Source organism: Talpa occidentalis, unplaced genomic scaffold (genome assembly GCF_014898055.3).
Source record: "Talpa occidentalis isolate TD23 unplaced genomic scaffold, MPIMG_talOcc4v2.1 talOcc4.3, whole genome shotgun sequence".
In the NCBI taxonomy this organism is placed as follows: Eukaryota; Metazoa; Chordata; class Mammalia; order Eulipotyphla; family Talpidae; genus Talpa; species Talpa occidentalis.
Genome location: NW_023603184.1, coordinates 42,197,051 through 42,211,669, shown reverse-complemented (window position 1 = coordinate 42,211,669; position 14,619 = coordinate 42,197,051). Strand labels below are relative to the sequence as shown.

Below are 14,619 nucleotides of genomic sequence, written 5' to 3'. Positions count from 1 at the left end.
TCTAGCAATTTGTTCATTTAGATTAGCTAATTTGTAGGTATATTCATACTGTTTCCTTTTAATACATTAAAATTACCGTAATAGTGATGTCCCCCATTCATTTTTGAATTTAGTAATTTATTTGGGTCTTCTCTTTTTGTCTTGGTCAATGTAGCTACAGATTTGACACTTTTATTTTAAAGAATCACTTTTCATTTCATTTCTTTTCAGTATTTTTCTATTCTCTATTTCCATTAATATATGTTTATCTTTATTATTATTTCCTTGCTTAGATTTGTTTTGTGTTTAGTCTGCTTCTAGTTTTCCCCCCCAATGTTCAGTTTTCTATAATGACCTCTATCTCACAGAAGGGCAGGGCAAGTATTGTAGTTTCCAATTTTTTAATGTGTATGTAAAGCTATAAATTACAACTATGTTTTTTCTTAAGCAGTGTTTTGGTTGTATTAAACAAGTTTTAATATTTTGTTTTTGTTTTGACTCATCTCAAAGTATTTTGTAATTTATCCTGTGATTTCTCATCTTAACCACTGGTAATTTAGATGTCATTTAATATCTATCTAGATAAGATAACTTACCAATATCCCATCTGTTTTTGATCCCAATCTAATTCCACTGTTTGAAAAATGTATTTGGTATAATTCCAATACCTTTGAATGTATTTAAACTTTTTAAAATGCCCTAGCATAGTTTATCTTGGAGAATTTTCCATGTGTACTTGAGAATTCTGTATTCTGTTGTACTGGTGATGTTCCACAGAGATCTACTAGGTGATGTTATTTTGTAATATTGGTCAAGTCTATTAACTTGTTGATCTTCTGCTACTCCTAGTTGACCATTATTGAAAGTGGGGTATTGAATTTTCCCAAGTATGATCCTTGAATTCTCTATTCTTTCAATTCTGTCACTTTTTTTACTCAGGGAAGATGCTCTTCTGCAAATAGCGTATGAGTATGGCATCTTAGTATTTTAAAAATCAATATAGCCTTTCTAGTTCATGTTAGTAAATATCAGTCTTTGCTATACAAGATACCAAACTGCATAATTTGATGCCTGCTCTCAATTATCTAACAGTAAAGGTAAAACATGGAGACACAAAGCAAGGAAAGTCCATCACAATAGGTAGTTTTCCAATATAATTTTTCTTTCAGTAAAAATCTTTATTCCATCAAATTGTTCTCAATCATTTTTTAAAAAGATTATTTTTTTATACAAGTATGGGGGTACAGGCCAGAGGCGTGGGAGGGTAAGAGAATTCACCAGAGACAGAGTGGGGAGCAGAACAGGCAGACAGACCGCAGACACAAAACAGGCGCCGACACTGCTGAGGGGAGCAGCGGGTGAGACAGGAGAGGTTTGCCGTGCCATGTGGGGATCTGCCTGGCCGGCTGGGAATCGAACCCGCGCTGCAGAGGCTGTGGACAGCTTCACAGCGCAGCACTCAACCGCTCAAGCGGCTGAGCCACCGGGGAGGCCCTGTTCTCAATCATTTTTAAAAAAGATTTATTTATTTATCTATTTATTTATTTGCATACAAGAGCTGGGGTGTGGGACAGAGGTGTGCGGGGTGGTGAGAAGATTCACCAGAGACAGAGTGGGGAACATAACAGGCAGACTGACTGAAATACACTGCTGAGGGGAACAGTGGGTAAGTCAGGAGAGGCCTGCTGCATCATGTGGGTAGCTCCCGGGCCTGGGATCTAACAGACAGCTTCATAGTGCTGAGACTTAATCCCTTGAGCCACCAGGGAGGCCCTCAATCATATTCTTTTTTTTTTTTATAGAGGCATGTTTTATTTATTTATTTGTTTGTTTGTTTTGTTTATACATGCACTGGGTACAGTCAGAAGTGCGGGAGGGTGAGAGAATTCACCAGAGCCAGAGCGGGGAGCAGAGCACCTCAATCATATTCTTAAGAAAAAAAGAATTGATTATCTTCAGCAGTAAAAAGATGGTCAGTAATACACTTCTAAAAGCAGTGTCTGCAATGAATGCAATTCTATTACAACACAGAATTCATGAAGAGAACGAATCAGAAAATTGCTGGTTTAATCTTACTTACATTAGGACTTCTTTTTATTTTAATATTTTTTTATTAAACTATTTTGACTAGCATAGATTCCTACTTCTGTTGACACAACCGTTTTTCTTTACTTAGATGTACTAACTCTTTTAAAAGTGAGTTTTAAATGAACCTAAGTAAATTTGTTCATTACAGATCAGGAATTCCCCAAGCTTGTTTCACAAATGAACTCCAATATAATATTCACTGAGCTTATAATATTTTAAAAATATTGTGTAACAAATGCAAAGATAATATTTTGGGAAGAGAGAAATATGTATAAATTTTCTCAGGCAGACTTTCTAATGCAATTTGGAAAAATTGAGGGATAAGCCATTTCATTCTAAAATCAAAGCATAATTATATTCAGTTAAATGCACAGATACTGTTTGTAGTTTGACAAATGTATTATAAACTTGTCAATCAAGATACAGAAAGTATCTAGAGAGTAACCTTGTGTACCTTCTGGTCAACCCTCAACCAAGATCAAAAGAAACCACTATTTTGATTTCTATTCTTATGTCAGTCCTTCATATTGAATGGAATTTTACAGTACCTATTCTTTTGTGCCTGTCTTCTTTCATCAAGTAGCTTTTGAGGGTCACCCACGTTCTAGTGTGTATTGAGTGTGTTCTCAATGACAGTAGCTTGTTGCTGAAGTATATTACTGTTTATTAAGTCTATTCTTCTGTTAATGAATATTTGGCTTTTTGAATAAACTACCATTAATTTTGAATGAACAAGATTTTTTTCCCTAAGAGAACGTGAAATTTGAACTCTTAAAAATTTCCCACTCATACAGTTAAACCGAGTGTAGGTATACTAATGCTTACTTAAAGGTTTCTTCATAGATAGCAATAAATCAGTAACAGGTTAAAAAAATACTGTTTTTCTATCTTTACATTCTTGTCTGCTATAGATAACACAATTACTTAAGCATGTAAAATGGGATTAGAGTTCTGTAACCCACAATTTCTGTAAACCCAGAAAGGCAAGAAGACATGGTGGTCTTAAGGGAGTGTATAGTTACTTTCTTTTCAAGAACAGACATAGTGAAGGGATAGATAACCTTAACCTGGCTTTGTAGTAACACCTCTTGGGTGGGTTTAACTTTCTGATGCCCAAGGACTTTGTTCTCATGCCAATCTGAATTAGAAAAGGGAGAAACTGTAACAATATTATCAGTCCCCTTTGAATAATAGTGTGAGCATTGAGACAGCAGAACTATAGTATAAAGCTCCATTTAAAAAAAAAAAAAAAGAATGTTACTTTATAACCACATGGGAGAACAAGCCTGTTGAGAGCTAGAAAAACAAAGCAAAGAGAAAGGCATGAGGGGAGTAGGGTGTAAAGTTCACATAATAAGTAAATCTCTTTTGGTTTGAAGGTTTTCCTTGGAAACTACTTCACAAAGATATTATTTTATTTAATACTATATACCTGCCTTATATTTAATGTTAATTAATGATGGTAAGAAGGTTATTGTATCTTTGTACAGTCATTTGAGATGTTCTGGGTCAGATTTCTCTGTGTAGAGATTCCTCAATCTGCTAAAGATGGAGCTTGCATATGATCCAGCAATTCCACTCCTAGGTATTTGCCCAGAGGACACAGAAATGTTAATTCCAAAGGGCACCTGCACCCCTATGTTTATAGCAGCACTGTTTACAATAGCTAAGCTATGGAAACAACCCGAATGCCCAAAAATAGATGACTGGATCAAGAAGATGTGGTACATATACACCATGGAATATTACTCAGCATTCAAAAAAGATAAACACATGTAATTTGCAGCAACATGGATGGAGCTGGACGGGATCATGCTCAGCGAAATAAGCCAGAAAGAAAAAGAAAAATACCGGATGGTCTCACTCCTAGCAGGAATCTAGAAAACTTAAATAAGGGACCAGGACAAAGACTAATTATAATAAAGTAAAAATCAAAATCAACAAGCAACTATAAACCAGAGGGGGAGGGGTGGTATTGGGGAGGTGGGGAGGAGGGATTAGAGCCAAAATAGGGGAGTGGGAATTGTATGGGGACTATAACCAAGATGAAAATGCATACACTGAGCAAAAATGAAAAATGATGTAAAAATATGTAAAATAAAATAAAATATTAAAAAAAGAAATACAAAAAAAAGTGTGCCCTTTTAATGGAGTCCTATACCACTCTTTGATCCAGGTCCCTTACAGAGCCTCAGTCCCCTGAGACCCTGCCCTCACCCTCATCGGAGCCCCTTACCTTCAAGCCCTGACCACTAAGGCAGGACCCTGGCTGTCCCTTCACACCTTCGCCCTCCTGCAGAGCCTGGCACCCTCTGACTGGTCTCCTAGCAGGGGTCCAACCTCTCAGGCTCTCGGGCCTCCGTCCTCCAGGAGCCACGGGTCTGGCCTGCCCCGCAGAGCTGTCACCTGCACACAGCGGACACGGCCGAGGTGCGGCCCCGCTCCCACCTGAGGGCACGTCTCCACCTTCCCTTCCCCACTCTCCCCGCATCGTGCCCTTAAAACTGCTTCTGCTTCTCATTCACCGTCCTCGACCTCCTCCACCATCTCGCGGCCTACTTTCAGTTCTTGGAGTCCCCCCCAAACTCACCCAGTTTTTCTCCGCGTCGCCGCGGTCACCTCAGCACCTTGAGGCCCTCCCGGCCGGCGCCGCCCCGGCCCCGCCCCGAGGAAGCCGGCCGGCCAGTCGCCGCGCACGGCCCCGCCCCCCGCCGCCTATTGGCCACCGACACGCAAAGTCCCGCCTCCCCGGCCTCCAGCCCGCCTCCCCGCTCCGCTTCCCTTGTTTTCATTCCCCCTGTCACACGAGGCCGGGGCGAGCCGAGGTGGGCGGGGCGAGGCCGGGAGGGCCGGGCCGGGCCGGCCGCGGAGAGAGGAAGGCCCAGGGCGCCGCTCTGGCCCGGGCCTGCTCCGCTCTCGACTGCTCCGGGCCGCCGCTGTATTGTGGGATCGCGGCGCCGCGCCTGAGCCGCTCGGCTCCGCAAGGGCGCCCATTCGCGAGCGCCTCCTGTCGTCGGCGAGGCGGCCCTGCCGCGCCTCGGCACCCCAACTTCCCCCACCCCCCCATCGCCGCCTCCTCCTCCATCCTCCAGTTCAAAATGGCGGCGGCGGCGGCGGCGGCGGCGGCGGCGATGGCTGCCCCGGGCTGCCCGGGCTCGTGCCCCAACTTCGCCGTGGTCTGCTCCTTCCTGGAGCGCTACGGGCCGCTGCTCGACCTGCCCGAGCTGCCGTTCCCCGAGCTGGAGCGGGTGCTGCAGGCGCCGCCGCCGGACGTCGGCGGCGGGGAAGGTAAGCGGGGCCCGGCGCCGGGGGAGCGGCCCTGGCGCGGCTGCTGCGCGCCCCCGCCCGCCCCGGCCTCCCGGCCCCCCGCCGCGGGCGCCCCCGGCCCCCCGCGCAGCCCCGGGCGCGGGCGTGGGGAGGCGGGGCGGGGGCCCGGGCGCGGGCCCGGCCGGCGGGAGTGGGGGCCGCGGGCGCGGCGGGAGCGGGGGGCCGCGGGCGGGGGGGGCATTGTGCGGGCCGCGGCTCCGGGGGTCCCCCGGGCGGGACCCGGCCCCCCGCGCCCGCTCCCCCTCGGCGGCGGGGTCGGGGCGCGCAGGTTCCGGCCGCCTTGCGCCTTCCCCGCCCTCCCCCCGCCGCCCGCCCGCTCGCTCGCTCGCTCGCTGCCCCCCGGGGGAGGCTGGGCTCGTCTCGGGGCGCCCCTTTCTCTCGCTCCGCCTGGGTGGGCGGGGGCCCGCGGACACCTCAGCGCCCCCTCCCTCCGCCGGGAACTCCCCCGGGAGCCGGCTCCGGGCGGCCTGTGCCACCCCTTGGAGGCCGGTTTAACCCCCAAACTCCTTCCTCGGAGTTGGGGATGCTCGCCCCTCCCCCGGGAGGGGTGTCTTCCTCCATCCTGGCTTTGGGGGGCGACGTCGGGGAAGCGCCGCTTCGGGGGCCAGAGGGTTAATGCCTCCTCCCCCATAGTTTCCTCCTCCTTTCCCACCTCCCCCCAAATAATCGAGAAGCATCTCCCCACTTTTTCCGTCCCTTCCCCCTTCCTCTCGGCGGCGGCGCTTCGGGGAAGGAGTCGCCCTGCTCCGCGGGCGGGCGGGGCGCGCGGGGGGCGGGGAGGAGGGGCGCGGGGGGCGCCGGGGAAGGTGCTTGTTGCTCGCGGCTCCCCGGGGCGGCCGCTCTATTATTGGTGCCCGGCGCGGGGCTCGGAGCACAGGCCGCGGCGCATGCTCCGCCCGCCCCAGTGAAACTTCCTGCCGCCGCCCCCGCCGGAGCATCCCCGCCCCGCCCGGCCCGGCCCGGCCCGGCCCGGCCCCTGCGCCCGCCCGCCCGCGGGTCCCGGTGCCTCCTCGCCGCCCCCGGCGCTCTTCACCCCCGGAGCATTTTTTTTCCTTGTTGTACTCTGAGCATTGCCCTGATGCTGGCAGCAGCCCTTGTCTGGGAAAGAAACGTTTTCCAAATAGGTCTTTTTCTCCCATTTTTTTTTTTTTCGTGTTAGGTGGCCAGAGTGGAGTGGGTATTGTACAAGGCAGAGAGCTGCTTCCTTTCCGAGAAAGCAGAGTCTCCCTTCTGTTCTCCGTGGAAGTGAAGACATTTATGTTCATGAATGTATTACATTATTTCTGGGAAGGGCCCAAGTTCTTGTAAATACTAGCTTTAGAGAAAATGGCATTAATGCAGGAGTGAAGATACAGACCTGCGCTACCCTTTCCTCTGTTCTTAGCCAACTCTGACGTAGAAAAGACGACTTTTTTTAAACCGTGTAAAACGGGAGGGTGATTGATTGCATTATATGACGACTTACTAATAATTTCCTTATCAAGATATATTTGCATTCAATTTTTAAGGAAATGATGATTGTGAAGTGGAATGTCTTAGTAAGTTGCTTCTAGGATGCTTTAGGAAATAATAATAATATATCTATCATAGAGAAATGTGGCAAATTGGGGAAAGGGATTGCTGGTAAATTGTCTTAGAGATTTACTGGGACCAGATTGAAAGGCAGGTGTAAGAATTCTGGGATGGCATTGTATTTTTGGTGGTATGCAAGATTGCTTGTCTCTCGATTGCTTTTAAGTATTTTGGCCCCTACATTTGCCTTGTATTTGGATCAGAAGAAAAAAATATCAGGGTCAGTTTAATACTTCATGTTACCATTCTATCTAGAATTGAATAATTGGGCCACCAGTTTAGTAAAAATATGGGACATAATGTGGGTTGAGGAAAATCATTTAAACTGCATTACCACTGATATAACTAAAGAATAGATCATATAGTGATCTAGGAATAATTAATGTTACACAGTTCAAGATACTGTTACTGTGCAGAGAAAAGGTTTTCAGGCCTTTGATGGTTAATCTCTACTTGTAATAATTGACAAAACTGTACTGGTCCAGCTAGCAATATTTTTTGGGAAGCAGGTCTAGAAAGAGTTAAAAGACAAAGACTTCAGTGTTGAACAGTGTAATGTGTATGTTGTAGGCCAAATTTATTTAATTTTTATGGTCCTCAGTTTCTTCAGGTAGTCTAGTATCCTAGGATCCAATGAAATGTTTCAAAAATCCTTAATATACAGTTTTTATTGAAGGTGTTTGTCAATAAGAAAATGCGTACATTTGGAATTAAAATGTTAAGTTTTTATTACCTATGAGAATAAGGGTTTGAATGAACACAGGTGTAAATAACATTGAGCTATTACATCTTGGGGTAATACTCTGTTACAATAAAATGAGTTTTTGTTCTTTGTAAGTTTAGGTATTTTAATAAGGCAATTCTAATTTATAAATTTTTCCTCCTAGTGTGATTATCTATTAGAAGATGCTTTTTAAGTATATTCTTCTGAGTTGTCAGTTTGTCGTGATAGGTATATCAACATTATGACATCCTTTGGAAGAAACTGTAGTTCTGTATTGTCATTGTTAAGCACTTTGTGATCTTTTAAAAATCTGTTTGTAAGTTTTAATATGACATTGTGACTTCAGCTTAGAGTGCTTCTCTCATCCCCCTCACCCTCCATCCCAGCCTGTTATAAAATTTGGTTTTATAAACTACTTGTTTAATTTTAATGATAAAATAATAGCTACCATTTATTGAGGACACACACACACACACACCCACACACACCCTCATTTTTCCTTATAACTACTCTCTGAGATTGGTACTATTATTTCTACTCGGCAGCCTTAATGGATATTAAGGTTCAAAAGGTAGATTCAACTGCCAGTGCCCAAGATGATATAGTTATTGGTAGAATCTGATTTCCAACCTAGATCTGAGTTCAGCATTGCAAAATTAAATACTGCCTTGCCATAGGACCATAGTTTGAAAATTGCACAAAGCACCCCAGGGTATTCCTATTGCTGCCAATTCCCAGAGGTTCTGTCTGATAGTTTACATTTTCAAGAGAGATACAGCTATACCTGACATCTTTTGGTGAACTACTACAATAACTTCACATAGCCCCTGATTTCAATATTAGATTGTGCTACATTCCATGTACAAATATGCTACATGACATATTTGTGAAGTTGGGTTTTGGGGGTTGCTGTGATAAAATGCAAATATTGAGTGAAAATCTGTGTGGAACAGGAAATAGGGATAGCAGTGTCCAATCTGATTCTGTGGTTTGAGAAGTTGTATAGTGCATTGTGGTAGTACACATTCTATAAATAATTGTGGTTATTTAAGAATGAAGTAAAAATATTTTTTTCCAATTGAAGTAGATTAGTTTTTCAAATGGCTCCTAACAATAAGTGAAACTTTTTGTTTCTTTGCTGTGAAAAAATTACTGAAATACTGAGGGTGCCACCAACCTAGAAAGCTTGGGAACCTGTGCTCTAGACACTTTCGTTGAGCTTTGGAATTAGAAAGGAAGGACTGTCCTGTTTGTCTTTTTTTTGGGGTGGGGGGCAGACAAGAAAATCAAGACCTTTATAAAGTTCACCTGTGTACTGAAATGATCAGCAAAAAATTTTAGTTTTAAAGTTCATTAGACTAGGAAAAGGGCATGCCAAATGAATGAATTTATTTTTATCTCCTGTGCCCCCGAACCTGTGGTCCCCCCCACCCCCAGCACTCAGTCTGCTGGTTTGGCTTGCAATTCAATTCTGTTACTTTTTTTTTTAATTTATGCATACAAGAACTGGGGTACAGGCCAGAGGTGCGGGGGGCAAAGGGGAGGGTTGTGTGTGTGAGAGGATTCACCAGAGACAGTGGGGAGCAGAACAGGAGGATCTACTGAAATACACTGCTGAGGGCAGCAGCAGGCGAGACAGGAGAGGTCTGCTGCACCATGGACCATGTGAGTCACCTCCCTGGCCAGGATAGAACTCCGTGCTGCTGTAGTTGTGGATAGCTTCATAGTGCTGCATCTTAACCCCTTGCGCTACCAGGGAGTCCCAATTCTGCGCTTCTTTATGAATTCCCAGCTTCCTCTTAGCTGGAGGTAGGCGGTCAGAAGGTACAGATACAAATAAAGGTGGATGTAAACTTTGTGGGGTTGTTAAACACCCAAGGCTCCCTAGCATCTTTACTCTGCTGCAAAGTACATACTTTTTCTTCGTTAAAAATACTCTGTATTTTGGGGTTTTTTGAAAAGTTACATGTATTTAATAACAGTTTATTAAAGTTTGTATAAATACCGTGTTATGATTCCCATAGTTTATACTGTGGTTTACTGAGTATAGCATAAATTGAAAGTATGGTATTAAATTTTAGAATAGTTTCAGGATTTACTTTTTTTTATTTGTTCTTAATGATTTGAAGTTTAACTTATAGTCAAAATGAGTTTAACTTAGTCAGAATGTCAAGGATATATCTTTTTTATATTTAACTGGAGTTGGACTGTAACTTAATGTATTCTCTCCTACTGGTACTAATTGAATTGTGTGGCAGTACCTTCTAGGTGCATTTGATAAAGTAGAATCTAGGTGACTTACCATAACTGGAGCATCTTTGATTTAAGCAAAAGATCTTACCAGATGCATATTCCTGGAGTTGCTGAACTAGAGGCTGGCTTGGTTTGAAAATACCCTGTTTTGGTTCTTCATATTTGAAAATGGAAATACTCTTTATGCATTTGTTAGAGAGAAAGGGAATGTATTTACACTTCTATAATTTTTGTCATTTCACAGAATTCAGGTTACTAAGAGTTACAGAGATTGGGAGGGAGGTTGTAGGCGTTGTCCCAGGTAGTCCCCTGTGGTAGTAGGGGCGGATGAACTTCTAAATTGGGCCTGTTAATGAAAATTGCCTGACTGTCATTTTTCTTTTAATTATTAAAGAATTTGCCTTGAAATTTAGGAATGTTGTTAAATTATCGTTTACTAAGAAAGGTAAGCATTTATTAGCTACTTTGTTTACTTTTTGTTTGGTTAGTATCTGCTGTATGTAAGTGCAGTAAATATTGTAGGAATTAATTTTAAAAACATTGAACATGGGCCCTTTTAAGAATGCTATAATTCAGTAAGAACTAGCTAAATTGAGCCTGAGTTAATATCACCACTCTAAAGATTAATTTTTTATAGGGCTTTATCAAGTAGAGTAGTAGTCAATGAATTCTAGTCTATAAATTGTCCACTAAAATTATCTTTATGGCAATTTTATGTGAAGTGTATTACCACATGCTTTGTGGAAAAGGAAAAATAATTCAGTCCCAAAGTACATTTTAACCTGAATCATGTGTTCAAGGAAGGTATTTATGTGTGTTGTTAGACTTACGAAAATATCTTTGGTTGTCTACCTAGTAGAGTCTTATTATTATGCCTGGTTTTAGCTTTTGGAATTTTTTTTTCTCCCTGTTTTTCTTGTAAGGTAGATTCTATTACAAAGGTTATCGAGAATGTTTTCTATTTTTTTACGTTAGAATTTCTATAATATCAAATATTGCTTGCAAGAATAGTCTGGGGTTTCATGTTTTTAAAAAATGATTTTAGACTTTGAACAAATGTTAATTGATTACCTACAATGTGCCAGTATGCTTATACTCTGAGAATATGCTAGTGTGAGCAAGGTAAATAAGATCCTTGCCCTTATGGAACTTACAGTTTATCAGCAACAATAGGCAATGAAGCAATAAGTTTTAAAATAAAATTTTATTGTATGGACAAGTATAATGTATAATTATAATTGTATGGACAGGTAATTTTGTAGTGATATCTTTTAGGGAGCTTGATGTGTAGTTTGTTTAGTTTTGTGTTTATCCTTATCTGTGGGCTAGTTTTATATTAGCTGCATTTTAAACATTTTTATTCACTTTTTAAAAAAGATTTATTTATGCATACAAGAACTGGGGTACAGGGCAGAGATGCGGAAGGTGAGAGGATTCACCAGAGACAGAGTGGGGAGCAGAAAAGTGGATTCACTGAAATATGTTGCTGAGGGGAGCAGCGGGTGAGACAGAAGAGGTCTACTGCACCATGTGGGTATCTCCCTGGCTGCCTGGGGATCGAACTTGAGCTGTAGAGCTGTGGGATAGCTTCATAGTGCTGTGCTTAACCCCTTGTGCCACCAGGGAGGCCCTTTATTCAGTTTTTAAAATTTAGGTACAAATAGTGTCTTCAGACAAATTAATGCCTAAACCAGAGAGAATAGCAGTCACCTCTTTTCCTCTTGCCCTCAACTTTCATTCCTGTTCCTCATGTCCAAATTTGTACCACCTTTAGTAATCTTAAAGAGTAGCTGCTTCCATTTAAGCTTTCTTTGTATGCCATAACTACATTGCCTGTTTGCTCCAGTGTGGTGGAGAGCAGGGAGACTCTTGAGATTGACAAAACTTACTTTTGTGGTTTCCATATTATTAGCTAATTAATCCTAATAATAGAGAAAACTGACTTTTAAACATGGAACTTCTGGTATTAGCTTCAAACATTGCCAATTGAGTACATGATCATTTTATTTGGTTCTATGAATGATTTTTTTTTAAAGGTTTTGCTTTTTTTTTTTTTAAAGATTTATTTTTATTTATTTATATAAGCACTGGGTACAGTGAGAAGCACGGGAGGGTGAGAGAATTCACCAGAGCCAGAGCAGGGAGCAGAGCAGGCAGAAAGACCAAAGTACACTGCTGAGGGTAGCAGCGGGCAGCAGGAGAGGTCTGCGCGCCATGTGGGACCCTCCTCCAGGGCCGGGAAGCAGCCGGGGATTGAACCGGCGCTGCAGAGGCTGCAGGCAGTTTCACAACCCAGCGCTCAACCGCTGCGCCACCGGGGAGGCCCTCTATGAATGATTTTTTAGGTGAATACATACTTTACAAATACTTTTTTTTTTTAAGATTTATTTATTTATTTATTTATTTATTTATTTATTTATTTATTTATTTATTTATTTATTTATTTATGCAAGCACTGGGTACAGTCAGAAGCACGGGAGGGTGAGAGAGTTCACCAGAGCCAGAGTGGGGAACCGAACAGGCAGATTGACGAAATACACTGCTGAGGGGAGCAGCGGGTGCGGCAGGAGAGGTCTGCGCGCCATGTGGGACCCTCGCTGGCAGCCGTGGACCGAACTGGTGCTGCAGAGGCTGCAGGCAGCTTTGCAGCCCAGCACTCAACCACTGCGCCACCAGGGGAGGCCCTTTACAAATACTTTTAATGCTGTATATTAGGGATGTGTGACTACCAGTTTGGATTATAAGTTCACTATTATCTTTCTATGTGTGTCTCATTTTAATAGCAAACTTTGATCCCAACCTATTTTCCATTAATTACTTAACACACATCTTAGAGTACTTTTGCTTTCCTGTTTTCTTAAAATTAAGTAAATTTTATTTCTGCAAACTGAAAAAGTAAATTTTTTTAAAAGATTTATTTATTGGGCCTCCCCGGTGGCGCAGCGGTAGAGCGCTGGGTTGCGAGGCTGCCCGCGGCCTCTGCGGTGCCGGTTCAATCCCCGGCTGCTCCCCGGCCACCGGAGGAGGGTCCCACATGGTGCGCAGACCTCTCCTGCCGCCCGCTGCTCCCCTCAGCAGTGTACTTCGGTCCTTCTGCCTGCTCTGCTCCCTGCTCTGGCTCTGGTGAATTCTCTCACCCTCCCGCGCTTCTGACTGTACCCAGTGCATGTATAAACAAAACAAACAAACAAGCAAACAAATAAATAAAGAAAAACATGCCTCTGTTAAAAAAAAAAAATCTTTAAAAAAAAATAAAATAAAAAATAAAAGATTTATTTATTTATTTATACAAGCACTGGATATAGTCAGAAACGCAGGAGGGTGACAGAATTCACCAGAGCCAGAGAGGGGAGCAGAACAGGCAGACTGATGAAATACACTGCCGAGGGGAGCAGCGGGCGGCAGGAGAGTTTTGCACGCCATGTGGGACCCTCGCCGATAGCCGGGGATCGAGCCGGCGCTGCAGAGGCTGTGCGCAGCTTCCCAGCCTAGTGCTCGACCACTGCGCTACCAGGGGAGGCTCTGAAAAAGTAAATTTTAATACTCATTTAAAAATACTTTTTAAATAAATTTGTTTTCTTCCAAAATAAATTCTATAAAGAATTCGTGTAGCATGTTATTTCATAATTTGTGCCATTATGTTAATAAAAGATTAAAGTTTCTAAAGAAACTGGGTGCATTGTTTATTATCTTCCCAATTTAGAGCCCGGGCAAATTAACAAGAACTCAAGTTATGATTAGGTATATTTTTGCCCAAAACTAAGTTTGCTTGTTTTTTTTTTTTAATATACATTTGATAGAACTTTTCAATGTAAAATCTTGGACTATTAGAGTGAAGTAAAAATTTGCTTCAAACTAATTTTAAGAAAGAAGAGTAAGAGGGGAGAGCTTGCCAGGTGCCTGGAGCCAACAGAAGACTTGTGCAACTGAACAAGGTTTGCTTGGATAGTAAAATTAAGTATGTTTTATACATGTACGTCATATAAGTGAAAGTTTTTCAGGAAAACATTCCTGTTGAAAGTTAAATTTATATATTACCCCTTCAAGTCTATTCCCCTGTATTTGTACATGTTCATCTTAATACTTTGTTCCAAGTCTTATTGAGTATTTCTAAATGTTCTTTTATGTTCACCCTCACTCTTCCATTGTCATTTCTTTTCATTCTTGGTCACTCTGAACTGTTGGCAGATCTCTGAAGGTATGCTAGGTTGTTTCACATGTTTCTTTTCTTCATCTTCCTGCGTGAATTGACTATCCCCTCCTCATCTTTCTTCCCTTGCCTGCTCACTGTACTCCTACTGATCATTAATCTGCCCTTCAAGTACCAAGTGCTCTATGAAATTTTTCCCACTTCCTCTGTCTCAAGTTAAATTAGCCACTTCTGCCTCCTCCCCCCACATCTCCTGTGTACGTTTACTTATACTTTTTGCACTTATTCTCAGTAGAATAAGACTTAAAACTGCTTGAGTGTAGGGGCATGAGATAAATAGTTTCTTTCAATGTATTATAGGACAATGTTTTGTTTTAAAACTTTTTAAATTTTTTTAGAAGATTTATTTATTTATTTATACAAGTACTGGGTACAGTCAGAAGCGCGGGAGGGTGAGAGAATTCACCAGAGCCAGAGGGGAGAGCAGAGCGGGCATACTGACAAGTACACTGCTGAGGAGAGCAGC

General features: G+C 42.9%; 2 protein-coding genes across 2 annotated transcripts in view; one reads left to right on the top strand and one right to left on the bottom strand.

Annotated features, from left to right (window-relative positions):
- The window catches only part of AAMDC (adipogenesis associated Mth938 domain containing), a 29,362-nt gene extending 24,634 nt beyond the window's left edge, over positions 1-4,728 (bottom strand). Inside the window, exon 1 of the mRNA XM_037523031.2 lies at positions 4,658-4,728. The gene's annotated coding sequence lies outside the window, so the exon portion shown is untranslated. The remainder of the gene's footprint in view (positions 1-4,657) is intronic.
- Positions 4,729-5,050: 322 nt separating this feature from the next.
- RSF1 (remodeling and spacing factor 1) overlaps positions 5,051-14,619 on the top strand; it is a 140,689-nt gene continuing 131,120 nt past the window's right edge. Inside the window, exon 1 of the mRNA XM_037523030.2 lies at positions 5,051-5,355. Within this exon, the coding sequence (XP_037378927.2) occupies positions 5,166-5,355 (190 nt within the window). The 5' untranslated portion in view covers positions 5,051-5,165. The remainder of the gene's footprint in view (positions 5,356-14,619) is intronic.